This window comes from Apodemus sylvaticus, chromosome 11 (assembly GCF_947179515.1).
Source record: "Apodemus sylvaticus chromosome 11, mApoSyl1.1, whole genome shotgun sequence".
NCBI classification, from domain to species: domain Eukaryota; kingdom Metazoa; phylum Chordata; class Mammalia; order Rodentia; family Muridae; genus Apodemus; species Apodemus sylvaticus.
Window position 1 is genome coordinate 16272465 of NC_067482.1, and position 27738 is coordinate 16300202.

Below are 27738 nucleotides of genomic sequence, written 5' to 3' on the forward strand. Positions count from 1 at the left end.
TTCCCCCGCGAGCGGACGCGCCAGCGCCTCTGTCTCGCTTTTTCTTATTTTCTCCCCCTTTTCCCCCTTCCTTTTCTTTTCTTTTTTCCCCTTCCCCCCTTCCACCATTTCCCCTCGGAGGCGCTTCCCTCGGGCAGGGGCAGAGCCGGCCTCACCCCGTGCCTCTCCCCGGCCCCCGCCGCCCTATGGCGAGAGGGCGCCCCCTCCTCACCCGGGCACCAGCGGCGGCGGTCGGAGGAGCGGGACCGGCGGCGGCGGCCTCGGGCCCAGGGTCATCATGGAACTAGTTCGCTGAGTGACCCTTCGGCCGCAGCCGTGCGTCCCGCCCAAGTGCCCGCGCCCGCCGGCCCGGTCTGCCCTCTTCTCCCTCCTCAGACGTCCCGGCCCTGGTCCCGCGCGCCCCGCCGCCGCGCGCCGAGGATCATGAGGTGGTAACGGGCCCCCGGATGACCCCGCGTCACCACTGTGAGGCCTACAGCTCTGCCGGGGAGGAGGAGGAGGAGGAAGAGGAGGAGAAGGTGAGGGCGGGGGTGCGGCGCGGTCGCCGTGCGCGCCGCCGGAGTGGGAGCTCGCGGGGGCGCGCGCCGCTCCCCCGAGGACCGGTCCCTCGGCGGTCTTTTCCGGAGCACCCCGGGGTCCCCCTCGCCGTCTCTGGCAATGCTGGGTGGGTTTCCTTTGAGCCCGGCCTTTCTGTCCCCAAGTTACTTGTAGCCACAGCCGGTCACCGACTGGGGTGCCAGTTCCAGGCTCTGCAAGCAAGTGCTAATAAAGAAGAGGACACACCCCCGCCTACAGAGGCCACCGATCCCTCGTGACCACCGAAGATAATTTACCGGGCAAAGCATTGTGAATGTCAAGCCAGTAGTTAATCCACCCCAGCTCCCCCCCCCCACACACACACACACTGCGCGTGGTAGTTGCCGGAGGGTAACGTTACCTAGGGCTTGGGCGGATGGAGGAAACTAGAGAGGTGAGGGAGCTGAATTGCATCGGAAAGGACAGAAAAATGCCGAATTCTGCAAGAAGCCCTAAATGCTCTATGCTGAGTTACTTGCTCCACTGCAGGTCATTTAGGAAGAAGTTGCACATTGTAGTTAAATTAGTGGAAGGTGTGAGGTAAATTGATCAACGAGGTAAATGGATCAACTGAAGGTCTTAGAATAGCAAAGTAAAATACTTAGGTTTCACTCTTGACAATAAAGAGCCATTGAGCAGTAGAGACTTTCAGAATAGCTATAGTGACATACATAATGGATCCTGTCTTAAAGGAGGGGGTGGGTCAAGGTTAAAAGCCAAGAGTATTTGTTTACTCTGGTCATGTAATTCTTAAAATTAAGAGAATTCAACCTATCTGTGTGTCTGTTCCTCTTTTAAATGGATTTAGTAATTCCACCATCATAGGGTTAAACAAGGCTTACCTAGGCTGATAAGAACAATAGCTAGCCTAGTAGCAAAGCTTTGAGGGCCGTTGATAAGCACCAGGCAAGTGTAAGCTGTGATTGGGGTGGAGGAGGCATAGTGCTAGATTTTAGAAACTGGTTGGTGGTAAAAATACTCATGATTCCTTGAGAAAGCAAGTCTAACAATGGTCATGACAGTAAGTAAATGCAAAGGCAGGATTATGTCTAAGTATATATACAGAAAGTCAGGGGAGTGTGTTCCTTCACAATTCCAAAAGGTAATGTTAATAGATCGAGAGCAGTTCAGCCTACAGAAGGCACTGCAATTTGGAAGACCAGTGGATAGCATGAAGATTAACCCACTGTTTTGGGACCGCTATAACCCAGTATTGCTGATGCATAAAGCCAATGAGGGAATAGTAGATATGAGAACCTGAAAGGCTCACATTGATATTCTCTGTTCAGAAAAGGAAGTAAGAACCAGAAGTCAACAGTCAGTACAGGATTATTAATAGAGTTGGCATTGTGGTAACCATAATAGGATAATTATGTATTAATGAAGTTTGCTATTAATGTGGTTGTTTACCAGCATTATGTTACACTCTTAAGATCAGGGGGTCCTGGGTGTATGTTGGTAGTACAGTTTGATGTAAGCTTTGTTTTACAAGCTTGTTAATACAGAAACTAAGATTTTTCATAAGCATGAACAGTATAGAAGAAGCATTTGAGACAATGGGAGGAAAATGTAAAGCCTGTTAAGAAAATTTAATGCTTCATAGCTCATTTAGACATGTGTGGAGTGTGCCGAGCCAAATTCAAGTTGAGCATCCCAAATCTGTGGAAAGGAATTTAAGAAGTTCACAAGTGGAAAATTCTATACCTTGAACTTTTCATGTACAAAATTATTTTTAAATTATATAAAATTATTTGGCTATATGTAAAGTGTATATAGAATACATATTTATATTGGGTTCCCTTCTAATTATATATATATGTACATATTCTAAAATCTTATACACACAATATCTGAAACACTTGAACTAATCATATAAGGGATACCCAACTTCTATGTAAATATCTTTCTCTGTCTCTCTCTGTCTCTGTCTCTGTCTCTCTCTCTCTCTCTCTCTCTCTCACACACACACACACACAGAATCTGAAACATTTGGACCCATCATATAAGGGATACCCAACTTCTATAGTCCTTTTGTGTTTAGAGACTAAAAAGATCATTCACATTTGTGCATGTGACTAATAGTGTGTACAGATGAACAAGAAACAATAAAGTTCCATCATTTAAAAAAAAAAAAGTTGTCCTGGGAGACTGAGGTGGAAATTCAGGCCTGGCTTGGGCTACATAACAGGAAAGTTCTCATCTCCAAAAAAGGTAGAGTATGATGACATTTTTAAGTGTTTGTGTTAGCAAATATTCATTTAGCTTAAATCTCTTTTTATATGTTAAAGAATAGACTTACAAGTTTTCTGTAAAAGGAGCAAAAACTGAATTCCCTGCTACCTGTCAATAACTGTCTTAAAGGAGTGTAAAAAATGTTTCTCCCACGATATTGACAAATAATTTACAACTTAATTCTATGCATACTTTTACCCATTTTTATTGTTTTATTGTAAATGTGTGTGACATATACTTCTAGAATTCTTTATCCCCTATGAATAGGATTTTTTTTGTTTTTTGTTTGTTTTTTGTTTTTCCGAGACAGGGTTTCTCTGTGTAGCCCTGGCTGTCCTGGAACTCACTCTGTAGACCAGGCTGGCCTCAAACTCAGAAATCCGCCTGCCTCTGACTCCCAAGTGCTGGGATTAAAGGTGTGCGCCACCACCGCCTGGCTGAATAGGAATGTTTTTATACAGAATCACAAAACATTTTTAAAATTTTAGTAAATGTAGTTTTGATACATGTAGGCCTGCAGTCAATATCTCTTTGATTAGGTAATGCTCCTTAAAATATGCCTGTTTTTAGTACAGGATCCAATCCAGTTAAAGCTGTATTTAAGCCGGAACCTCTTAATACTAATTCTCAATTGATTTCATTGTTTTTCCTCTTCTCATTGTTTCAGCAATTAGTTATCTGAAAAGCCCAGGCTGATATTAAATGTTGTATGTAGCTAAGAATAACTTTGAATGTCTCATCCTCCTGTCTCTACCCAAATTTACAGGTGTGCACAAGGCCTGGTTTACAGTTCTATTGTTTTTTTTTTTGTTTGTTTTTTTTTTTTGTTTTTTTTTTTTTTTTTAAGTTTAAGGAGATTTTTCATTTATTTAAAGACCAGGTCTGGCTGTGTAGCCCAGGTCCTCAGAAGTCCTGAGGTTACAAACATGCACTGCTTGTTTCCTGTGACTTACCACTTACCTTGTCTTTGGGTGGAGGTTAGGTAAATGATTTGGGGTGTTTTAATATAGGCATTTTCAGGAATTAGTTTTCCCTTAGCACCACTTTCTTTGCATCTTACACGTTTTTAATGTCTTCATTTTCGCTCATCTCAGAATATTTTTTAGATTTTTTTTGTTAAATAACATTTGAACATTTGAAAATCTTACTAAGGACCTTAATTGTAGAGCAGACTCCCTTAAACCAGTCTTAACCCTCACGTGACTTCAAATGGTTTAATGTAATTATTAAATTAATGTATTTAAGTGATAAGAGTAATGGCCTTTAGTGATTATTTTTATTTCACTTCTAGAGAGAATATTTGGAACAACTATTTCTAAGAATTTCTAATATAAAAAATAGTGGTCTTAGTTGTTTGCTAGTTTTACACAATACTGAATTATAACTAATTTCAAATTTAAGGTGAGGTTACTTTAGATGACATTGTTGCCAACTTTAATATATGGTATTTTAAAGAGCTATAAAATCGTATACTGCCTTATAACATTCTTATTTTGTTTTATAAATTGCTTAATAAATACCAACATTTATAAACTGTATAATATAGTTATTCTATAATTATGTGATGCACATTATTTATATTTGATTTTAATAGGTAGCTACATCAAGCTGGGTGGCAGGCAGATCCAAAGGGATATCATGAAGTTTCCAGGACCTTTGGAAAACCAGAGATTGTCTTCCCTGTTGGAAAGGGCAATCTCCAGGGAAGCCCAGATGTGGAAGGTGACTGTGCCGAAAATACCTACAAATCAGGTAATTTCTCACTTGAGACAGGTCCTCGTTACTAGGCATAACACTATTGCATAATTTATATCATGCTGCTACATTGGGAATATTTGTACTGTTAAACATGTTCTCACCTGGGTTTGCTGATGCATACTTGTAATCCTAGAGCTTAAGAGGAGTTCAAGGCCCGTATTACTTGGAGGCTAGCCAACAGCAAAAATCTCTTGTCAATATTTCTAAGGAGTTCAGTGAATTACTAGGTAATAGCAGTGCTGAAAGTCTTGAGATATCAGCTGAACTCTTTGCTGTAGCTATGCAGTTTTTAAAAATTACTTTATGTCTGTTAGTATTTTGCCTGCATGTATGTCTCTGTACCCTGTATATGCCTAGTGCCTTTGGCAGTCAGAAAAGGCCCCGGAACTGGAGTTTCAATTATTAGCTGTCGTGCGGGTACTGGAACTTGAACTCCTGTCTCTGCAACATCAACAAGTGGTCTTAACCACTGAGCCATCATCACTCCGGTCACCTGTGTACTTTCACTGGTATACAGTTTTATACTTTGATCATAGTAGTTAAATTTTTATAACTAAAAGTTTCATATTCTTAACAGTTTACTATATACAATTTGTACATTTTTTTATCCCTCTTGTCTCATAAGGTGTTTGGCGTGTAGAGTAGCCAAGAAAATTTTAATATTACCAGTGATCAAATGACAAACAGCTGTTTTACATTAGTTTTAGATTTCTAGGCTGTTGAAGTCTACATTTTCTGATTCTATTCTTAACTCTTCCTATAAGCTAAAGAAATCTGTTTCACATTTACTGTTTGTCAGTTTGCACATTGAAGACTAGTTGAGCTTGAATAAGTACTGTCTATGGAAGGAACACTTAGGCACTCTCTTGTAGTGGATAGTTTGGTTCTCTTAAGTTAGGCACAGTCCCACGTTGTTCAAGACTTCGATAACGAATAATAGTTACAATTTGAATCTTTACTTGAGGCAGTCTCTTCTTGTTCTACTTTCCCATTTATTTTTGTGTTAATGTGTGGTTTAGATTTCATTAAATGTTTATTGAATATTTGCTGTACTTCTGGGTGTGCAATTCTACACACTGAAGATGTGAATGGAGAAAACTCCAAATTTCATGACTGTGTTAGGACTTAAAACCTTTCCAACAGAGTTCTAAGAAGAGCTCTGTCTTTCTCCTTTCTCCTGTCATCTCCTTAAGTCAGTATGTAGCTAACCCTAAAAACCATTTGCAGCACAGCTGTGAAGGTGACATTTTACTGTGACTGTCGTAAATGGCTGAATTACCATGTTGCCTGGTCTGTTTGTATAGCCAGGTTAACAGGTATCAGTGAGGTAATACCAGAGGACAAGACAGGATCAAAACTTATAAGACAAACCTACTTTTCTCTCCCCTCTCTTTCTGAAACAATTTTTAAAACAGCAGGACAACTACAGCACAATTTAAAATATTTGTAATCCAGTTACAAAGAAAGATACAAAGTATTTATGATATTGCTTACAGAGTCATACAGCTAAGTCATTCACCAAATGTTACAGTAATCTATAAGTGTTCCAAATTGAATAGTTATGAGTTGTGTTAATGAATCTCTTTCCTTACAACATTTATATATTATCTCTAATATTGATTCACTTATAAAATAGAATATACAAACTACATTTTTAAATTTTGTTGAAGGATGAATAATATTCTTTAGCCAATAGTTTAGTTTACCGAACATTTTGGGACATGTGAGATAAAGTACTAAGATTAACACATACACACACAAACCTCTATAATTCTGATACTAATACACTTTTTTTAAAAGATTTATTTCATGTATGTGGGTACACTATCGCTGTCTTCAGACATACCAGAAGAGGGCACCGGATCCCCATTACAGTTGGTTGTGAGCTACCTTGTGGTTGCTGGGAATTGAACTCATGACCTTTGGAAGAGCAGTCAGTGCTCTTAACAACTGAGCCATCTCTCCGGCCCTCTACTACACTCTTAATTTATGTATGTATGTTTGTGGATGCTGCAGTATTTATGTGGAGGCCAAAGGACACTCACTGTATGGAAGTTGGTGCTCTTCCTCTCCTCAGGGGTTAAACACAGCTTGCTAGGTCTGAGCATCAAGGGCCTCCACCTGTACTCAGCCATCCTCTGACCCTGAGAACAGTACATTCATAAACTTTGCAAAAGTTGATCTGAATGCTACAAATAATCCTCGGGACCAACTCTTAACTAGTTATTCTTAACACAAAGCTTGCTGCTGTGTTACAGACTTTTCCTGAGGAGGCACAATACATGTCTACTTGTTCCCAGATAGCCCACAATAGATGTACGATTTCCCTAAAGTCCTTGGTAATTCAATGAGCTTTGTTAGAGTTACTTACAGGATAAAAAAACAACTCAAAGATAGATATATCAAAGTCTACTCCAGCATGGGTAGCGACACAGAAAGGCTGAAAATAGGGCTCACACTGCACACACTGCCTTACCAGGGTGAGCATGAGCACCGGCCCTGGTGGAAGAAGAGTTGGCCGAGTTGGCCCTCAACCTTTCCCAGGTAGCTCGTCTAACACCCGTGACTAGAGTGCCTATATTTTTAGATAGCAAACATGTTATTCTGTACTAAAGGAGTTAGTAATAAATTCTTGTCATATAACAATTTAGTTCTCTAGAAAAATCTCAAAATATACAGGTTTTATGGTTTTGAAACCAACAGCTCCAGAAAAAGGAAATCAACTTGCTGCTTTTCTTTGCTTCAGTCAGAAAAACACTAGAGGTGGGCATGAGGTTTTGCATATATTGTCTAAGAACTTGATTTTCTAATTTTAGCTTTTGATTTTTTTCTTTAATTGCATGTTCTTATAGAAAGATTTCCAAGAGTGTATTGGAATTCCAACATTGTCATGTTCTTTTTCCTCTGTTCCACCTGATTTTAAGCATCAAGTTGACATCATTCATTATTTTTGGATAATAAACTTTTGAAGCCTTGGATACAGAAATTTTGAATGGACTTGTGGTTAAGGCACCCAGAGTGAGTCATCAGGTCAGGACACTTAGAACCAGCAGATGCAGGCATTCCCACCCTTCCTGCACAGAGAGCAGAGGGCTTGTGGATGACAATCATGCTGATAAAAGTCTAGTCCTTTTATCGATGGCCAAACCAAGAACAGGCTTGTGCCTCTGAAAAGTCTGTTGGTGCCCAAGCTCAGGGTACAGAGGTGTTAAAGGCGAACCAACAAAGACCATAGTTTATATCAACATTAGACGGGGTCAGAGCAACCTGGAAACCTTCATTCCCGGCGGAGCATTGTAATTACTTTACATGTTCCATGCCATTTACTTTTGACATAGATCTTTTCTAGTTATTTTAGCTTAGTTACTTTGGTTAATACATCTGGACCATGGTCAAGGCAATGGGACTCTCACATGTTGCCAGAGCAAATGTGACTGTTAGGGGAGGGGTGATAGATCTAGGATAGGATGGTGTTAAGGCGTTTTACCTATTTAAGGACTTGCTTTAGTAATGCCAATAGTTCTGGTTAATACTAGAACTTTGAGTGGTCTGAGGGGAATAGGAGAGGATATGGGTTTAGGCTTAAAAGAGCAGTTCTAATTCCTGGTCTTAGACAGGCCTTTCTCCTGTTACATATTTTTAAGAACTGGTAAAAATAGAAAAGTCTGGGTTTGTTTTTTTGTTTTTGTTTTTTTTTAAGAGCTTCCTTTTATGCTGCCTGCTTCTGCTTTCTTTTACCCCTTTCCTTGTCCTCTGTAAGTGCAAGGCCACTCTCACAGCTCGTTCTTAATGTTGGCCCCAACCTCCAGTGCTCAGCAAAGTGTGGCCAAGCAAGAAAGTGTCCCTGTTCCTCCTGACTTCTCCCAGAGAACTCTGTATTTCCCTTGTGATAACACAATATAATTGGTTGGGGTTTCCTTGGTGGTGATGTGTCCTGTTTTCTGAAACATTTGTTACTCTTTAATAGTGTTTTAAGTCAGGGTCTCAAGTAGCCCAAGCTGGCTCAGACTTGCTTTGCAGATGAATGCTAGCCTTTAACTCTTGATCCTTCTGTGTCTACTGGTGAGTAATGGGTTTCAGGTGTGTGTTAGCACAACAGTTAAACTTTTAAATGAATGGCTATGGCTTCTTTATAATTTATTCAATATTGGTCTGTTGTGTGTTTTTGGTTCTTACAGAAAAGTTCTTGTGTATAGTAGTTGAAGTTTGAATGAATTTAGGGAAAACTTAAAAACAGTGACACTTTCAGATAATCTACATTTATTTTGCTGAAGTCTTTGATCACAAAGAAAGCCCTGCCACAAACTTTAAAGTGATTTTTGTTGGAACTTTGGCACACTAAGGTGTCAAAGGCTATCTGGTTTTATGTTAAAAAAAAATTATGCTAAGGATAGCTGAAACATACAGAGAGGTGTGCCTGAATCACTTGGCCACTAGATAGATGAGAATTATCTGAAAGTTGTAAAAATTGGAGTTTCAGCTGGGTGTGGAGCAGGCTTGTGATGCCAGCATTTGGGAGGCTGGGGCAGTAGGATTTCTGAAAGTTCCAGGCCAGCAGGCTAAGAATAACACCCTATCTCAAAAGAGACAAGTGATCATTTTAGAACTCACATGCACACCCTTTGAATTGCTGTAGCAACTGTTGAATTTTGTAACTTTATTGCTCTTGTGGGGTAGGTACGCTCTGCATGTGGGGGTGAGGATGGACTGTCATTAGCGCTCCAGGACAAGCGTAAACTTAGATCAGTCAAGCTTGCACTTCAAGGCACCTTATGTAGCCACTTTTCTGACCCTAGGATTTGTATTTTAAAACTACTTCTTACTTGTATTTGTTGTATGTATCAAGTTTGGGAACAAATCTAACAGTACAGTAAAAAGGAAATTTTGTTTATTTAACATCCATCTCTGATAGTTCAGTAGTGTTCCTCTATTTTTTGGGCCATTCTAAGAAAAGTTCCTTTATTTTATTTTATTTTATTTTATTTTATTTTATTTTATTTTATTTTTTTGGTTTTTTGAGACAGGGTTTCTCTGTGTAGCCCTGGCTGTCCTATACAGCTCACTCTGTAGACCAGGCTGGCCTCGAACTCAGAAATCCACCTGCCTCTGCCTCCCAAGTGCTGGGAAAAAGGTGTGCGCCACTACTGCCCGTCTCTAAGAAAAGTTCTAATTTCTGATTATCACAAGGCTTTTCCTAAATTGGACCTCAGAAATGCTTCTACTGAATGCCTCACAAGCATGAGAAACTTGAGTTTGGTTCCTGCAGAACCTATGTAAACATTTTGGGTGTGGCAGTTCACACTTGTAGCCCAGCATTGGTGTGGCAGAGGCAGGAAAAACTCTGGAGTTCAAAGATCAGCCAGCCTAACCTAGTTAGGCAGGCACTTCAGGCTAATGAGTACCCTGTTTCAAAGGAAGTGAGTGGCATTCTTGATACCCGTGGTTGTTCTTTGGCTTACATGTGCATACCAGTGTACACACACACACACACACACACTGGTCACTTAGTGAGTTCACTCATTCAGTGAGTGGTTCCATCTATGTAAGTAATGCAGAGTAGCCGGGCGGTGGTGATACACTCCTTTAATCCCAGCACTTGGGAGGCAGTGGCAGGCGGATTTCTGAGTTCAAAGCCAGCCTGGTCTAAAGAGTGAGTTCCAAGACAGCCAGGGCTATAGAGAAACCCTGTCTCTAAAAACCAAAAACAAAAAAGTAATGCAGAGTAAATCTGTGGCTCTTTATATATTTAAAGCTAGATTTTACTTCCACAAAGTCATCATGATACACATTTTACTCTTTATTTTTTTCATTTGATAAGACTTGCCCTTCTCCATTCCAGTATTTTCTTTCTCTTCTGGACCAGGCTGGTCTCAAAGATTAAACGTGTGCGCCACCACCCACCGCCCAGCCCAACTCTTCTATTTCTTAAACTGGTGTTTTCAGATGTCATTAATGTGTAGTAAAATTAGACTATGCTTTTGACTTACTTTGGCTTCTTTTATTAGTTTAGCTCTAAACTTTGTTTTATTTAGGCAAAAATACAATGTTGGCTTGTATTTGTTCTTTAGCCGAATGGGTTCTATGTATATTGTATATGTGTTTGCTTTTTGGTTTGTTAGTAATGAATGAACCCTGACCAGCAAATACTAGCAGACAGTTACACCTTAACTCTAAATCTTTATCACCACTACCAGCAGTTTCCTTGATCGTGAATATAGAGTGTTAGCTTGCAATTTTAATAGAGTACATTTGTTTCCAAAATACTGCTTTTTTAAAATCAGAATTTTATCATTTATTACTTGCTGTTTTACTTTTCAAAAATATAACTTACTGTTCTTTAAGGTAGATGCTTAAGTTATTTTTTAGTATTTTTCTTTTAACTGTAATGTGTTTAGATTCATAAATTTTCTTCTCTATGCTTTAGGTTTTTGGTTTTTTTAACCTTTATCTACTTAGTGTATGTGAATGTACATACCTGTGTTAGTGGCATGGCATTTGTGTGGGGATAAGAAGACAGCTTTGGGATTTTTGTTTGTTTGTTTTTTGCTTTATTTTATTTTTCTTTTGTTAGATATTTGCTTTATTTATATTTCAAATGGTATACTCTTTCCACATTACCCCTCCGGAAAAAACCCTATCCCATTCCCCCCACTCCTGCTCACTCCCCCACCCCCCAACCACCCCACAATTCCTGACTTGCATTCCCTTATTCTGGGGAATCTAGCCTCCACAAGACCAATGGCCTCTCCTCTCATTGATGTCTGAAATAGCCATCTTGTGCTACATATGTAGCTGGAGCCATGCGTCCCTCCATGTGTACTGGTTGGTCCATATTATTATTCCTCCTGCAGGTCTACAAACTTCTTCAACTCCTTGGGTCCTTTCTCTAGCTGCTCCATTAGGGACCCTATGCTCATTCTATTGGTTGGCTGTGAGCTATTGGTATTTTGATCCACTTTCCAATAAGGATCAAAGTATCCACACTTTGATATTCCTCCTTCTTGAGCTTCATGTGTCTGTAAGTTGTATCTTGGGTATTCCAAGCTTTTGGGCTAATATCCACTTATCAGCGAGTACATTGTGTGATTGCCTTACCTCACTCAGGATGATATTTTCTAGCTCCATCTATTTGCCTAAGAATTTCATGAATTCATTGTTTTTAAGTGGTACTCCATTGTGTAAATGTACCACATATTCTGTATCCATTCCTCTGTTGAGGGACATCTGGGTTCCTTCCAGCTTCTGGCTATTATAAATAAGGTTGTTATGAACATAGTAGAGCATGTGTCCTTATTGCATGTTGGAGCATCTTTTGGGTATATGCCCAGGAGTGAGGCATAGCTGCGTCCTCAGGTAGAGCTATGTCCAATTTTCTGAGGAACTGCCAAACTGATTTCCAGAGTAGTTTTACCAGCTTGCAATCACACCAACAATGGAGGAGTTTTCCTCTTTCTCCACATCCTCTCTAGCATTTGCTGTCCCCTGAGTTTTTTGATCTTGGCCATTCCGACTAGCGTAAGGTGGAATCTCAGGGTTGTTTTGATTTGCATTTCCCTGATGGTTAAGGATATTGAACATTTCTTTAGGTGTTTCTCAGCCATCCGGCATTCCTCGGTTGAGAATTCATTGTTTAGCTCTGTACCCCATTTTTTAATAGGGTTATTTGGTTCTCTGGAGTCTTAACTTACTGAGTTCTTTGTATATATTGGATATTAGCCCTCTATTGGATGTAGGATTTGTAAAAATCTTTTCCCAATCTGTTGGTTGCTGTTTTGTCTTATTGACGGTGTCCTTTGCTTTATAGAAGCTTTGCAAGTTTATGAGGTTCCATTTGTCAATTCTTGATCTTAGAGCATAAGCTGTTGGTGTTCTACTCAGAAAATGTTCCCCTGTGCCCATGTGCTCCAGATTCTTTCCTACTTTCTCTTCTATTAGATTCAGTGTACCTGGTTTTATATGGAGGTCCTTGATCCACTTGGACTTGAGCTTTGTACAGGGAGATAAGAATGGATCAATTTGTATCCTTCTACATGTTGGCTGCCAGTTGACCCAGCACCATTTGTTGAAAATGCTGCCTTTTTCCCACTGGATGCTTTTAGCTCCTTTGTTGAAGATCAAGTGACCATAGGTGTGAGGGTTCATTTCTGGGCCTTCAATTCTATTCCATTGATCTACCTGCTGGTCATTGTACCAATGCCATGCAGTTTTTATCACTATTGCTCTGTAGTCTAGCTTGAGGTCATGGATGGTGATCCTGCCAGAAGTTCTTTTTTTGTTGAGAATAGTTTTTGATATCCTGGGTTTTTTGTTATTCCAGATAAATTTGGAAATTGTTCTTTCCAACTGTATGAAGAATTGAGTTGGAATTTTGATGGGGATTGCATTGAATCTGTAGATTGCTTTAGGCAAGATGGCCATTTTTACTATATTAATCCTGCTAATCCATGAGCATGGGAGATCTTTCCATCTTCTGAGATCTCCTTCAGTTTCTTTCTTCATAGACTTGAAGTTCTTGTCATACAGATTTTTCACTTACTTGGTTAGAATCACACCAAGTATTTTATATTATTTGCAACTATTGCAAAGGGTATTTCCCTAATTTCTTTCTCAGCCTCTTTATCCTTTTAGTATAGGAAGGCTACTGATTTGTTTGGGTTAATTTTATATCCAGCCACTTTGCTGAAGTTGTTTAGGAGTTCTCTGGTGGAATTTTTGGGGTCACTTAAGTATACTATCACTTAAGTATACTATCATATCATCTGCAAATAGTGATACTTCTTCCTTTCCAATTTGAATCCCTTTGACTTCCTTTTGTTGTCTAATTGCTCTGGCTAGGACTTTGAGTACTATGTTGAACAGGTAGGGAGAGAGGGCAGCCTTGTCTAGTCCCTGATTTCAGTGGGATTGCTTTCAAGTTTCTCTCCATTTAGTTTGATGTTGGCTACAAGTTTTTTGTATATTGCTTTTACTATGTTTAGGTATGACCTTAGAATTCCTGATCTTTCCAAGACTTTTATCATGAAGAGGTGTTGGATTTTGTCAAATGCTTTCTCAGCATCTAATGAAATGATCATGTGGTTTTTTTTTCTTTGAGTTTATTTATATAGTGGGTTACATTGATGGATTTCCGTATATCAAACCATCCCTGCATCCCTGGGATGAAGCCTACTTGATCATGGTGGATGATCGTTTTGATGTGTTCTTGGATTCGGTTGGCAAGAATTTTATTGAGTATTTTTGCATTGATACTCAAAAGGGAAACTGATCTAAAATTCTCCTTTTTTTGTTGGTTCTTTGTGTGGTTTAGGTATCAGAGTAATTATGGCTTCATAAAACGAATTGGGTAGTGTTCCATCTGTTTCTATTTTGTGGAATAGTTTAAAGAGTATTGGTATTAGGTCTTCTTTGAAGGTCTGGTAGAACTCTGCATTGAACCCATCTGGTCCTGGGCTTTTTTTTGGTTGGGAGACTATTAATAACTGAGAAGACAGCTTTGTTGAAGTTGTTTCTTTCCTTCTACCATGTGGGTCTTGGAGATCAAGCTCAGGTTCTAGGGTTACCAGCATATGCCTTGATTCTGTGGGCCATGTCTCTGGCTCCTAGACTTCCATTTTTTTCAAGACAACAAATATATCTGTTGTAATCAGATCTATTACAATCACATGTAATTCTTGTTAGATGGACACTTGAGTTTATAATTTTCAGTTACTGTATTTTTCAGTTTTTCCTCTTGGGTCATATTCATCATTGTCTTTTTAAATAAAGATTTGTGGATGTGGGTGTTTACACAGAAGGGAGCTTTGTATGACTCCTTGAAGTTAAAGGTGTTTGAGCCACCTGATGTGGGTGCTGAAATCTGAATTCAAGTTCTCAAATAGAGCAGTTAACCACTGAGGTATCTTGCCCCTCTGCCCAGTGATTTCTTGTATAATAAATCCTTTATTCTGATAAAGATCTGCCTTCCTGTTGCCTGGTTTCTGTTCTTGTCTTTCATTTGTTTACTTAGTTCTTTTTATGTTTCTGATAAATTTTTGATTTAGCACTGAACATTCTATCATTTTAAAAATGATACAGACTTAGTTCTTTTTTGTCTTTGTGGTGTTGGGAGGTCAAACCCAGCATGTTCTGTCTACCAAGCAAGCGCTCTACCATTTTCCTACTATTGTCACTTAGGATCTTATCTTGTCTTACCCCTTTTATTTACTCGTCTGCCTCCTACCTTTTCTCTTCTTCCTCCTCCAGTGATCACGACAAAATCTCTGAATCAGGGCCAGAATACATCTTATGCCATCAGTTAGGTGACTTTCTTTTTCCTTCAGATTTCTGACCTCCTACTATTCCTTGGTTTTTCAAGTCCCAGATTTTGTCTCTCTAACTCTTAGTTACTCCTAGCTGCTTGCCCTGATCTCACAATGTGGACTCGTCACTTCATTATCTTCTCTTTAGAATCATAGTTCAGGACCTGGTTGTCACAGCAATATTGTAACTTTTAAAAAGCACACCCAATGTTTTGAAATTGTGTGTGAGTGTGTGTATGTATGGTGTGTATGTTAAAACAAGTAAAATAGAAAAAGGATTGCAGTTAGAGGGAATGATTAAGGAAGGAAGCAGGGATGCAAAATTGCATGGTAAGGAAGACTCCTAGCCTAAGCACTGTTAATAGTGTGAAGGTTAATGTAGAAAGTAATAAAAGGTATGCAGGAGTGGACAGGTAGACGGTTTCTGTCTGTCAAGCATGGGAACTATGCTACTGTCCTTAATTGATGAATCTTAGAGATTAAAGCTAAGCCCAGGAGACTCACCAACCATGTGAATGTACTCTATATTCTCTTAAGAAGTACTAGTTGAACGTTACCTTCTTAACCTCTTTAGGCATTGCCTGTGAGAAGTGGTATCTGGGACTTGTACTGTTCCCTTCTTCTGTTCATTGATCCTTTTTTTTTTTTTTAATATGATTAGAGAATATTAGATTTGGAACTTACTTCTCACAAAGCTGTCCAGATTGTTTTACTGCTGAGTGCTCTTGATATGAGCAGTGGTCCAGGATCAGCATTACTGAAGTGCAAATGCATTTCACATATTACCTTCTGAGAGTTTTGTTAGTAATAATGGGCTTTTTTTTGGTCTGATTCATTTTTCCATGACTAATTACCATATTTAAAAATAACTGATGTGTTACATTTTATGAATTTTTGTTCTTAATCAGGTAGTATAGAGGTAGGGCAGAAGAGAAGTCATACATATTCCTTTTCCATATCATATGTATGCTTATATAGTTTATATCACTTAGCTACCATAACTATAACAATCTACATAGGTGATTGTGTTCCTTCTATTTATCTTTTTTTTTTTTCTTTTTTTTTTTTCTTCGAGACAGGGTTTCTCTGTATAACCTTGGCTGTCCTGGAACTCACTCTGTAGACCAGGCTGGCCTCGAACTCAGAAATCCGCCTGCCTCTGCCTCCCAAGTGCTGGGATTACAGGCGTGCGCCACCACTGCCCGGCTCTATTCATCTTTTATAATTTTCCTTAAATTTTTGTTTGTATTTGTTTAAAGTGAAGTATACCAGAGAATAATATAGTCTGCTCTCGGGGAGAGTTTTTTCTGTATCTTAACTGTATGTCTGACGTGCCAGTGTAGTTAGTGTTCTTGTTTCTTGTGACCTCTGATCATTGTTCCTTTCCTTCCCGAGAGCTCCCAAAGTGCATCAGATGGTATCACTGCCTACTTCTCTTTCATGATTCCTTTCCTCATTGTTGGTTTATTAGGCTGGCTGGATTTTCCTTAAATGTTTAATTTCTTATTTAGAAGAGACTACCTTTACTTTCAAAGATCTTTAGGGGACAGAAGTAGATTTTATTAGTAGCACCTTGGGGCTCTAAAAATATAGGAAATGTGTAATTAAGGACCTTGCCAACTGATAGTTACCCAGATTCTAGCTACAAGGCTAGATATCCTCTTACCTAAAGAAGTGATAGCTCTAGACAGTAGTATTTTGTCAAAGGATTGATTCTTTCTCTGTTATTGATGGCTTGACTCCAGACTATAGGTTGTAATGCTGTTGTTGGAGTGCTTTTCTAGCACACATGAAGGAAGCCCAGGGTTTAATACCCAGCGCTGCATAATCCAGGTATGGTGTGCATACCTGTTATCCCAGTAATGGAAACAGGAGAATCAGAAGTTTAAAGCCATCCTTGGCTATATAGCAAGTTTGAGGTGAGCCTGGGCTACATGAGATCCAGTCTTTTAAAATAAAATAAAATAAATTCGACTACTGTTTTTCTGTCAAACGGGATATAAGTTTGTCATAAAGTAAGAACCTTCAGGCTGGTAGCTTTATTCTCAAAACTTACTTAAGTCTTTTGTTTGTTTGGTGGTGGTGGTTTTGTTTTTGGTTTGTTTTGTTTTGTTTTTTTTTTTTTGTTTGTTTGATCATAAAATTCTAGGATTGATTGTCTGGGCTTCAGTTCCTGGGAGTCTCTACCCACCTTAATCTTGTCTGCTCTTCTGAAGAGCTTACTGGTTTAAACCAGTTTGAAATTGGGTTTGAAATCATCTTTGTCCTCCATGTCCCCTCTATGAGCTTAAGCACTAAGACTTTTTATCTTGCAGCACAGATGATCCTCAACCCCTTTTTTTAGGATACTACTTAGTTGCTGTTTCTTCTAAGATTTCATTATACTCTTAAACCAGCCATTAAACCAGGTAACTCTGGTTTAATACCTTTTTATGGTCCTTCTGACTTTAAGACTTAAGTTTTGAAGTGTAAACAACTTTTACTCAGTAATCAACTTTGTAGTGAGTTGCTAATAAAATAGATTGTAAGTCATCTGTATCTTACTAGTATTTCTATTCACCACTGACATTGTTACCAAAGAGTTGAACAGAAGGTAGGTGTACTAAAAATACCTGTTATAACCAAGTTTAGAGCTAGGTATAAGAATTATGTAACCATCTTGATTTGGCTAATGAGGAAGAACACTTTGTCATGTCACAGCTGACAAGCAAAGTGACAGCAAGTAGAGGAGGAGGACTCACAATGAGAAGTCGACAGCTGCAGTGGCAGGGACATAATGAACAAAAGTCACTTCTGTAACTCTAGAGCAAACCAAGAACAGTAATGCAATTCTAGCTAGAATTCCTGTTTGAGGAGCTATACCCTAGATACAGTCATTGAACATTTATTTTAATAGCTGTTAATTATATTTGTAGGATAAAAGAATTAGCTTAGGTTGGCATTGATCAGGAAACGTATCCCATGATCACTGCACTATATTTCATAAAGATAAGTAAGTATCATTCAAGTAATTTTTTACTCCATTGTGCTACATGGCATGGTGTGGTGTAAGGACTTGGGGTATGGGGGCTCAGTTGGTACTGTGTCTCCATGTGTGAAGCTCTAGAATCCAAGCACTGTGTAAGCTGGGCGTGCTAGTGCACCTCTGCATCCCAGCACCTGAGAGGTGGAGGCAGGAGGGTCCTAACTTTAAAGTCACCCTCAACTACATAGTGAGTTTTAGACAAGCCTGGGCTATTTATGTCCCTGTAAGTAGTCCTCAAAGAATCTTTTACTTTGCATTAGTAATACACTAACAGTTCAGTCATGATTGAAATTCAAATAAAAGTAAAAGAATTACTACTATTTTAAAGTATACACACATACACACACACACATACACATCACACACAACCCTACACACCCTTCCTCCCTCCCTCAAAACTTAAGCCTTTACTCAAAAGTTCAAAATAATATTTAGGTAAATTAAAATGTTTTTTATTGTTGTTTTTAGAGAACTAATCCTTGTTTCATAGTCGATTTGTATTTCCTAACATAAGCTCATGGGTATTTTCTGGCTCAGAAATTACTTCATTCTTAAAAGAGTAATTATCGATTAGTAGTAATTAAATTTTAAAGTGTTTTGTTTTCTAAATATCTGAATTTAATTCAATTGTAGATATTTGGTGAAATGAATAGTGAAGATTTTAGTATCAGATGATATTAAATGTGATATGGTATATATAATTTTCATCTATCTCAGGTGTGATTTTGAATGATCTTCAAACATTTTAACAATTAGTGCATTTTTATTTAATTTCCTAATGTTTAAAAATATGGTACATGTATCTATTTTGTGTATGTGGGCATGCATATACCATAGCACATGTTGGAGGTTAGAGGAAACTTGTAGGAGTTGATTCTCTTCTTTTACCATGTGAGTCTTAGTGAGTGAACTCGGGTCACCAAGCTTGGCAGCAAGGACTGTTACCTGCTGAGCTGTCTGTCAGCTAGCCATGTATTTAGAGAGCTCTAAATGATAACTGAAACGTTGTGATCTCTTATTTTTTTAATTATTCCCTTCTAGAATGTTTCTCCATCCCAGAGAGATGAAGTAATTCAATGGTTGGCCAAACTCAAATACCAGTTCAACCTTTATCCAGAAACATTTGCTCTGGCAAGCAGTCTTTTGGATAGGTTTTTAGCTACGGTAAAAGTAAGTATTGTAAGATACATTCAAACACAGCGTCTTTCAGTGACTTTTGTGCTAAACCATAGATTACTAGTAGACATGTTGTCATGACAGTAGATATAGAGATTTTGATAGGACGTTATTTTGTTTTAAAATTTTGGAAGTAATTCAGTAAGTTCAGAGTTTTACATAGCATTTATTCAATGACTGGTATGAACATACAGAAAAGAAACTTATTTTTGTACCTAAGAAGATGTAAACTGGGGGAATTGTAAACTAGATGTCTGTTTAGATTTTAAAAACAAAGAGCTCAATTCAAAATAATCATTAATGTTGTTTTTTGTTTGTTTATTTTTGGTTTTTTTTTTTTTTTTTTAATTTTAGGCTCATCCAAAATATTTGAATTGTATTGCAATCAGCTGTTTTTTTCTGGCTGCTAAGACTGTTGAGGAAGATGAGGTAATGAATCCTTTCAAAGTTTATTCTTTATGTTTGGTTGATTTGCTTGGAGGCTTTTTTGTTTGTTTATAATGAAACCTTTATTACTAAATGTATAAGTGTTACAGCTCTGAGAAGAAAGGTATCCTGGTAGTCAGGAGCCAAGAAATACCACAAAGTCATACCACACAACAAGCTTCATATGAGAGATTGATTAGGAAAGACACAAGAGACTGGCTGCTTCTGCTCAGGAGAGAAGCAGCAAAAACTGAGCAGGAGGCAGACCTTATATAGGGTTTCTTGGGACTGTGGGGAGTTATTTCCCGGACGGTCTGGAATGGTAGAATTCTTTGGCCTTATCTTGGGGTCTTTTTTAATCTGTAGGATGTAGTTTGGGTGCCTGCATCTTGAGGGGCTGGAAACAACCATTAAAGAGTATCTAGGGGCAGGGCCAGGCTACTTGAGCCTCAAGAGGCTTAATAATGAATGCTGTCTTAGAAACTCCAGTTTTAGTTAAGTGTTTTTGATTCATTGTCCTTCTAGTATGCTTCTTTGGAAGATCAGTTGTCTCTTTAAAAGGATTATTTATTTGGGTGTCTTGTTGTTGTTGTTGTTGTTGTTGTTGTTGTTTTAAAGACAGAATTTCTTTGTGTAGCCCAGGCTGTCCTGGAACTTGATCAGTAGACCAGGCTCCCTTTAAACTTAAGAGATCTGCCTGCATCTGCCTCCCAATTTTTAGTGCTTTGCTTCAGAGTATATAAGTACACCGCATGCATGCCTGGTGCACACAAGACAGAACAGGGCATTGGTTTCCCTGGCGCTGGAATAAAGACAGTTGTGAGTTGTCATGTAGGTGCTGATAGTTGAACTTGGGCCTGGGAAGAGCAGCCCTGCTCTTAGCCGCTGAACCTTTGTAGTACATTTTGGTTTAATATATTTTTCTGTGTATTTCTGACCTTTGTATCTTACTCCTTTTGTCGTGAATAGAAAATTCCAGTGCTAAAGGTATTGGCAAGAGACAGTTTCTGTGGATGTTCCTCATCTGAGATTTTGAGAATGGAGAGAATTATTCTGGATAAATTGAATTGGGATCTTCACACAGCCACACCATTGGATTTTCTTCACATTGTAAGTATATCTAAAATGTTTTAGTTCTTACTTGGAATACATAGTCCTAATCCAGTAACTTGGAGAAAGGTTGCCTCTTCATATGGATTTGGGAAAAACTATTAAAATTAGTCAAGGAGAAAAATTAGACTCTGAAAATGTATCAAATCACTAAAGCTAAAGTTATAAACTTGCATTGTACCTGAGATGTTATTTCTATGTACACTTTCTTAGATATTTTTCTTAAATAACAATTTTGTTTCTTCTTCCCCAAACCCCCAGTTCCATGCCATTGCAGTGTCAACTAGACCTCAGTTATTTTTCAGTTTGCCCAAATTGAGCCCGTCTCAACATTTGGCAATCCTGACCAAGCAGCTACTTCACTGTATGGCCTGCAGCCAACTTCTGCAGTTCAAAGGATCCATGCTGGCTTTGGCCATGGTTAGTCTGGAAATGGAGAAACTCATTCCTGATTGGCTTCCCCTTACAATTGAACTGCTGCAGAAAGCACAGGTATCAAGCTTAATTTTTTTTTATTACACTATTTTTTCATTGGTTGAATTGAGAGGGTTATTTTATAGTTTTAAATAAACTGAGAGAGTAGGAGATTTAGTTCATGATAGAGAAGGCTCTGACGTCAGTCCTTAGCTTAAAAACAATCAGTTTGCAACTGGCATTTTCAAATGCCACCTCAGTATTAAGAAAAGTTTAGATAGAGAAAATATAATAAAGTAATAGTGCTGTGTGTTAGTAACTACTTAACAGCCTGTTTACTCATGCCACCTAAGAGAAATCAAGTTGAGATTTGCAAACTGGTATCTCTAGAGACTGATGGATTTTCTTTCCCTTCTCTAAAAACTAGTGCACAGCTCTAGGAGTTGGTTTTCTTTGTATATATTCTGATGCTCAGAGAAATTCCTCATTTAATTTTATTTTTTCCTTAACTGTACAGGATCTTAGAGATCATTTTACTCATCAATTACAGTTTCAGTTTAGGGAATTTGAGAGTTCAATAGAGTGACATAGAACTCTGTGGTTGTGCAGACTAGAAGGAGTCAGTGGTGGTTTGATTGCTCTGTACATGTTGTGAGCTACCTGGTGTGGGTACTGGGATTTGAAGAATCCTCTGCAAGAGCAATATGTGCTCTTACCCACAGAGCCATCTCCAACCTTTCTATTTTTGATAGCACATAAACCTTAAAGAGTCTAGAGCAGGCTGGAAAATTAAATCGGTGGGTGGAGTTCTTTCTCGTGTGCAAGCCTGGGGAGCAGCCCTTGGGACCCAAGGATGATGGCTGTTAGTTCATCTGGGCAGAGGTCCTGTCCTTGCTAGGTTCACCTATGTGTATTTAGAGCAGAGTATAATCTCTTGTTTCTTTGTAAGTAGACCCATGGCAAAAGATAGACTTGGGGTTCTAGTATCAGAAGCTTTGCATCAGATCGTGCCAGAATGCCCCCTCCTGTTGCCCCTAGTGCTGGGGATCAAACTTAGGGCTTCGCACATGGTGAGCAAGTGTTGTACCATTGGTTACACCCCATTCTTGATGCATTCTGTTCTGTCTTAGCTTTCCCGTGCCTCTTGTGGACTTGGGACACATCTCTGGTTTGAGAGCTTTCCAAACAGCCTGTGCCAGTGCTTCTGCCCCACTGGTGAGCTCCACACCAGGACAGCTGTACCTTGCTCTCTACTGCTCTCTTCCTGGAGTTTATTCATATGGCTATGTTCATGTCCTTTGCTCTCTGACCTGTAGTGACCCACGCTGATTGTCAGGATATAGATTCTATTGTGGTCTTCCTAGCTGCCTGCCAGTCAGTGGTCAGAGTAGATGTTCTTAAAACTAAAATAGAGAATTAAAACGCATACCCTCCTACCATAGACTCTTGGTTACCCTTGAAAGCTGCCTGTTATTCCAACAGCTGTTTTCAGGGTTTTACACTGCTCACCATATGTGGGTCCTCTGGGACCTGTCACGTGTATCATGCTATTCTGTTCCTCCTCTTCATTGGAAACCTATGCGATGGCCTTATTTTATTGCTGTTTGACTATTCTCCTGGTCAGCTAAATGGTTAGCAACTTTTTGTTGCTAATTTTTGATAAGGTCATTTAGAAATGGTTACCATATTGAAATTTGGAGTCATAAAGATGGCCAGTAAAGGTTCTCTTGTTTCTCATAATGAGATAAGTAAATAAGTAAATAAACAAAAAAAATGGTTCACTTAAAATGCTTAAATTTTAAGAGCAAGATAAAGGACTTGTCTGCATCTAGAGTTAGTAATTGTAGTGTATGTTCCTAAACAAGTGCACTTTACTACAAAGGCAGCAAGTTGGGAATGGTTTGTTACTTTAGAAGGTCGAGTTCATATTATACTAGATTAGGATTTATTTTAAACAGACTTTGTTTTGGAACCCCAATGGAAAGTAGAGTTTAAATAGATGGTGAGTTTTTTTTTTTTTTAACTTTATAATGCATTACTATTTTTTGATAGTCTTCACTTCAAAATAATAACTCTCGTTTCTCTTTTTCACCATCAGAGATCATAGAGAGTATTCCTTTTAAATGCATGTTCAGGATCATGACCAGTGAACAAGGGGTTAAAACATTTGTGGCACTTTTCCTCTTTTTGGAAAAAAGCCTGTTCTCTGTCTGTTGGTTCTCTTTTGTATGCTGCTTGAAATACTAGAAACCCCATTTCTTACATGCAGTTTTTAGCAGGGGTCTTCATCACTGGGCTAATAATTAGGTCTAGTCCATATCACACCTAGCCACCCGAGTGCGATCCCTAGGGCCCATGTAAGGTAGAAGGGGATGTCACAAAGTGTCCTCTAACCTCCATGTGCATGCCATGACACATGGGTCCATTCACACATCATGAACATGCATGATGCATGCACACACAAAATTGGGGTCTATTAAAATGGCTTTTCAAGAAAAATGAATTCTGATACTTAATATCTTACTGTAGTGTCTTCTAAAGTACTTTAAAACAGGAAATGGAGGATGCCAAAGTCTTCAGTTAAGTATTCTGATAGTTTCATGTAACTTTACATTTATGTTTTTCCCATTGATTCTTTCCCGATCAACATAGTAAATACATTTAGAGATGAGCTAATTTTGTGACAAAATGCGTTCTTGTAGAGTTGTACTTATTTCCCTATAGTATTACAAATAGTTCTGCTGTGTACTTCAGTCTGTGGGATGAGTAAAATGTGGATAAGAAATGTCCAAAATGAGCTTGGTGTGATGGTGTACACCCCTAATGCCAGCACCTGGGAGGCTGAGGGGCCAAGAGTGGAAGCTAGCCTGGGCTCCGAGCCAGAAACAAAAAAGAAAGGTGGGGAAAGATAACATTAAAATGCCAAAAAAAAAAAAAAAAAAAAAGGTACACAACAGGGAAAAGTGCTTCCTTGTGCTTATGTGGCCAGCATAAGCTTCCTGGAGTGAGAGGGCAACAGTTGAGGCAGGTAAGCAAGGGAGAGTGGCAGGGGTTTGGTGTGTATTATGTAGACTAGGCCTGTGCCGGGAGTGTAAACTGTCACTATGGAGTACACTGGGAAGTACGCTTGTGAGATTTATAGAGCCTTGTGCATATTACACTAGAGAGCATTTGGCTTACTCTGAAGATACTGACTGCCATGCTGCTGAAGAATTGTTGACTAGAAGAAGAGTCGATAGTGATAGAGAAGGTCACTCAGTGCTATAAGTTAAAAGTAAGACAAACACTTCATAGGTAAAACTTTGAAGGCCTTTCACTGCAGTCATTAATATTTAATATAAGCAGTGGTTCTCAAATGCTTTGTAATGCTACAACCCTTTAATAAAATTTCTCATGTTGTGGTGACCCAACCACAAATTTATATTCATTGCTACTTCATAGCTGTAATTTCGCTACTGTTATGAACTGTAATGTAAACATCTGTGTATTCTAATGGCTTTAGTCAACCCTTATGAAAGGACCCAACCCCCAAGGGGTTGTGACCCACAGAGAATGAAGCAATGGCTAAGATAAGATGATGCCTCAAAGTTGAGTCTTGAAGTCACCAGATGCAAGGCTAGATTGTTAAATGGGTGATTGTGATTATTTGCTTAACTGTGAGGATATGTTGAAACAGAAACATAATGACTATCAAAATTGGGGTGTTCAAGAGGTTGAAGGGATCAAATGTGTGTTACTCCAGAATGGATTAATATCTGAACTGTTCCAAAGGATAAGGAAGAAATAGCAATTCTCAATCGATGTAGTCTTGTTAACTATTTTCTATAAAAATATGCTTGCTTAACATTTGCAATTATTTTGTAACATAATACATTATTAAAAAAAATGAGCCAAGCAAGCTTCCCCATCATCCCTAGTTTAATGTTTTCCATTGCTTTTGAGTCTTCCTTAAATTGTTGATCACTGCTCTGTGCCTATCTTGACTTTGGTCTTCATTGAAGAAGTTAGAAGAGGCCAAGAGAGTGGGGTTTGGCCTTATAGACAAGAGGCATAGACAGAAGAAAGCAAACATTACTAATATCACAGGGAACAAAGTCAGGTTCTGCCTTGTTGTGAGTGCTCACACACGATACAGATTTATGTTGGAAGCACAAGCATGTGCACTATTTCAGAAGAAGGCTGGATAGGTAATCAGTGAGTGAGGTGGAGGGTGTGGGGGAGCAGAGAAAGCTGAAGGGAGAGAGGGCCAGGGGTGAGGAACGGTGGCAGTAAAGGTAATAGTGGGCCGCGTTACTGACCAGTGTGGTTTTGTTTCTTTCTTTGGTCCAGATGGACAGCTCCCAATTGATCCACTGTCGGGAGCTGGTGGCATATCACCTTTCTGCTCTGCAGTCTTCCCTGCCTCTAAATTCCGTTTATGTTTACCGTCCCCTCAAGCACACCCTGGTGACCTGTGACAAAGGAGCGTACAAATTACATCCTTCCTCTGTCTCAGGCCCAGATTTCTCCAAGGACAACAGCAAGCCAGAAGTGCCAGTCAGAGGTCCAGCAGCCTTCCACCTTCATCTCCCCGCTGCCAGTGGGTGCAAGCATACCTCTGCTAAACGGAAAGTGGAGGAGATGGAGGTGGATGACTTCTACGATGGGATCAAGCGGCTCTATAATGAAGACAATGGTTCCGAGAATGTGGGTTCTGTATGTGGCACTGATTTATCAAGGCAAGAGGGCCATGCTTCCCCCTGTCCACCTTTGCAGCCTGTCTCTGTCATGTAGTTTCAGGTGTCACCTTCCACTAAGGCTGACTACTCGGGGTGAGACTAGACAACCAGGAAAGGCTGTAGAGAAGGGCATGTGCTTTATCAGACTGAAGTGAGCCAGGAAAAAAGAAAAACACTCTTCTTGTTTTGTACGGTTACCTACAGTTCAACATAATTTAATATAAAGGCATATATTTATAGACTCAAGATCCAAAATGTATTTAAAAGTGAAGCAAAAGTTCTTTGTACTATGTCAGTTCTGCTTCATTGTTAAAATAAGTTTGCCCCATGTCAAAAAGAAAAAAAAAAATCAATGTTTAGGGGAAAGTTGCAAACTCACAGCTTGGAACCTGTTCCCGTGTCCTTATTTTCCTCTTGCCTATTCTTGCCTCGGTTGAATACTTACTAAGTTGTGTGCTTGTTGATCTGTGTATTCTGACTTCACTGAATAAGTACCACCCACCTTTTCTTTTAAAGTAATTCAGTAAAGAAATTATTTTTGTGTGGCAGCCATGTTTAATCCACGGTTCAAGTGTTTGGAAAGGGCGCTCTGAAGCCGTCCCCGTGAGTCAGAGGAGGAGGAAACACTCTCTGTGTGGCTCATTTCAGTTGTTAGTTGAAAAAGATTATTGTCCTTTCTGTTTATCTTGAAGCTTAAAAAAACGGCTTGTAATTAGGACATTTTAAGCATTTGACATTTATATAAAAGAATTTCTGATAAAGTTAATATATCCAGGTGCTCACCAAAGAAACATGTAACATGTACGTAGATTTTTTTTTTCAGTAACTGATCTGTTTTCGCTCATTTATAATCAGTAGAAGTAACTGTCTAGATATTGGGGCAGCCCTGATTTGAGTCTGTAACTTATAATTGAATTCAGTACCCTAGTTTTATTTTACACTATTAGGATTTTCTTGATAAGGAGTTATTACCTTGTTTTTCTCTGAGCGACTTCTGGACCCTGAGCTCCCTTTGCAGTCTGAAGATGGCACTGCAGTCAGAACCATGTACTGCTGATAAAGCCTCTGGTAGCAATAAAATGTTGTCCTTAACCTTTGTTTCTGTAGGAGTTCTTTGTTGGTTTGTTTTGCTTATGAGAAGGTATGGTTTCTGATATCTTAGGCACGTTGCAAAATTTTTAATTAAAGAAACCAGCAAGAAGCCTAAACGTGAGCTTTCTTGACTGTACTATAAAAATGAAAGTGGTTGACTGTGGAAGTTTCACATTTGTAGTATTTTCTTGTTTGTGGGCTAGAGACCTTACAATCAACTGGGATTGCTTACAAGGGCAGGCTCAAGCTTACAGATGAAGCTTAAGCTTTCATTCTTAGCCCATTGATTTTTTAAGTTTAACAGAGCAAGAGTATTCTCATCAGTATCTAATGTTTAGAAATTTGTGGAAGACTTTTAACTACTATTTTCTATGACCTTGGAAATCCAATTGGAGAATAAATTAAGTGTGCAAGGTTGGGGGTTGGGAGTGACATGAACAAAGGGTTTATATGCAAAGAATTGGTCTCACACAGATATGTATTTTTATAAAATCATGTCTTGTTTATCTTTCTTGACTTTGAATTATGGGAGCTTTGGGTTCACAGTTCAATGCGTTCATAATGTGTATGATATGAATGGGACAACCCCTACACACACACACACACACACACACACACACACTTAGATGCACAAAACTTGAGTCTAGAGCCTGCATATCTAATCTATAATCCAGATGTTGAAGACTGCAAAAGTGGGAGAGGAGACAACAGGACTTTAGCTGCTCCATCTTGAGGTTCCTTAATGCTGATGGTGAGCTGGTGCTGGCATGCATCTGTGGTCCTGGCTATTAAAGAGGTTTAAGACAAGAAGACTGTTTTAGCCCAGGAAGTTTAGGCAATAGTGAGACCTCTACAGTGAGGCTGGATGACCCAGGTTCAAATCCCAGCACCCACATGGTGTTTTACAACCGAC

At 39.1% G+C, this 27738-nt stretch overlaps 2 protein-coding genes across 5 annotated transcripts in view; one reads left to right on the forward strand and one right to left on the reverse strand.

Moving 5' to 3' along the window:
• On the forward strand, positions 1 to 26825 carry Ccni (cyclin I). 2 transcript variants are annotated; one of them, XM_052198478.1, is made up of 7 exons: positions 4 to 518; positions 4403 to 4560; positions 18931 to 19059; positions 19420 to 19494; positions 20461 to 20601; positions 20863 to 21093; positions 25345 to 26825. In XM_052198478.1, exons 2-7 carry the CDS (start codon positions 4447 to 4449, stop codon positions 25786 to 25788), a joined length of 1134 nt encoding a protein of 377 aa, XP_052054438.1. In that variant the 5' UTR covers positions 4 to 518; positions 4403 to 4446; the 3' UTR covers positions 25789 to 26825. The 2 variants fall into 2 exon arrangements, with proteins under 2 accessions (XP_052054439.1, XP_052054438.1); XM_052198479.1 differs by lacking the exon at positions 4403 to 4560 and having other exon boundaries at positions 1 to 518.
• Positions 1 to 27738, reverse strand: part of Septin11 (septin 11) — a 142230-nt gene that overhangs the window by 25557 nt on the left and 88935 nt on the right. The window contains exon 11 of one of the 3 annotated variants that reach the window (XM_052198473.1): positions 26536 to 27610. The exons of the other annotated variants lie outside the window; for them this stretch is intronic. Coding sequence (XP_052054433.1) covers positions 27565 to 27610 — 46 coding nt within the window. The 3' untranslated portion in view covers positions 26536 to 27564. Of the gene's footprint in view, positions 1 to 26535; positions 27611 to 27738 lie in introns of those variants that run through there. 3 annotated transcript variants of the gene reach the window in all.